The sequence below is a fragment of the Aplysia californica genome, unplaced genomic scaffold (assembly GCF_000002075.1).
Source record: "Aplysia californica isolate F4 #8 unplaced genomic scaffold, AplCal3.0 scaffold00215, whole genome shotgun sequence".
NCBI classification, from domain to species: domain Eukaryota; kingdom Metazoa; phylum Mollusca; class Gastropoda; order Aplysiida; family Aplysiidae; genus Aplysia; species Aplysia californica.
In genome coordinates, this window is record NW_004797485.1 from 900,187 (window position 1) to 901,709 (window position 1,523).

At 46.4% G+C, this 1,523-nt stretch overlaps 1 protein-coding gene across 1 annotated transcript in view; it reads right to left on the reverse strand.

The window, feature by feature from the left end:
* Nucleotides 1-1,523, reverse strand: part of LOC101849464 (pancreatic triacylglycerol lipase) — a gene marked incomplete in the record, with an annotated part of 18,864 nt that overhangs the window by 4,745 nt on the left and 12,596 nt on the right. Inside the window, 1 exon segment of the mRNA XM_013083171.2 lies at nucleotides 267-446. Within this exon segment, the coding sequence (XP_012938625.1) occupies nucleotides 267-446 (180 nt within the window).

The following is a 1,523-nucleotide window of genomic DNA, read 5'->3' on the forward strand; positions in this document are numbered from 1 at the left end:
CGTCTGTGTCTGCGTCTGTGTCTGCGTCTGCGTCTGTGTCTGTGTCTGTGTCTGTGTCTGTGTCTGTGTCTGTGTCTGTGTCTGTGTACGACAGTTCAAATTTTTCCTCACCCTTGCCCTGGTTCTGCTGCTGATTGGACATTCATGTCCACGACCTCTTCACTTGAGGGAAAACCGACCATGCCGTCCCGGCAAAGAGGGTTAATGGAGAGTCAACGACCACAAACAAGCACTCACTCACCGACCACAAACAAGCACTCCCTCACCGACTCTCTGTCTCCAGCTGGGTCACCGACACCCGGCCCAGCCTCAGCTCCTTGGGTCCCAATATGTCCTGCAGACGAGGCTTGCGCACCCAAAGGAACGTCACACCCTCCAGCCGCCCTACCTTCTCGGGATGTTGAGTGCTGAACTCGTACGTCGACCCACCAAGCAGCTCGTTGGGGCTGAAAGGTCAACCAACAGGTCACGGAAAAGCCACAGACATTCAAGTACATGTAGTTAATAATTTGATGTTAGTTTATAGTTTTTAGTTTAGTTTTAGTAGAGGTGTTACGGAGCTTGCAACGCAATAGGGTCATATCAGCGCCGAAGATTAGGTGTTACAAGAGAGTAACAAACACAAAAAAGGAGGGGAGAGATAAAAACGATAGATGTTGGATAGAAAAGAAAGAGCAAACCACACCAGAGCACCCACCAATCACCCACAATTTAATGTTAAGCACAGGCAAAATGTAACCCAGCGAACAGCCACACTGGATGAGGCCATCAGTTTTCCACTGCCCTCCCCTGTATCAGTCTCCACCCACTGGCAGCACATATTGTGCAATGATGAAGTCTGCCACACTCCTGATCTTCTGGTAGGAAAGATCTACACCTAGCCTTCTCGGACAAGGGCGAAAAATCTCGGAGGGCCCGTGTGCAAGTTGCGCACGTTAAAGATCCCTTGGTGGTCTAAAATCGATAAGAGTAGGCTTCGGCCGCCACCCGGGCAAAATTCAAAATTTCCTACCAACTGAAAATATTAGGAGTATTCCGCGCGCTCATATGACCTATGCAGTTGCGAGCGCCGTAAAACACTTTACAAAAACAAACAAAAAACAAATGGAGGATACTCTTAGCCATGTTATGTCACTGCAAGCGCTGCTTTTCTGCGTTGAACCTCCACATGTTGATTACAAGAAAGGAAACTCTACAGCATTTTAAAGAAACGATATTTGTACATTTAATCATGAATGGTGCTCGTTGTCCCTGCGATTTCCTTGCCGAAAAACAACAACCCGTCGTTGTTAAACGTTTATGACGAGTGTAAACTGGTATTCTTGTGAATAATATTATGTTTGGTCATCTTCTGAACTTGAAATCTTGCAATAGTGACGATTTGAACATTTTGGCTGAGCAACGTTTTACAGCCGACCTTTTTATGGGTACATGAAGGTGAGTTTGTGTTTGTAAGCATTTGAATGTATGTGTGTGTGGGTGTATATATGTGTGTGTGTGTGTGTGTGTGTGTGTGTGTGTGT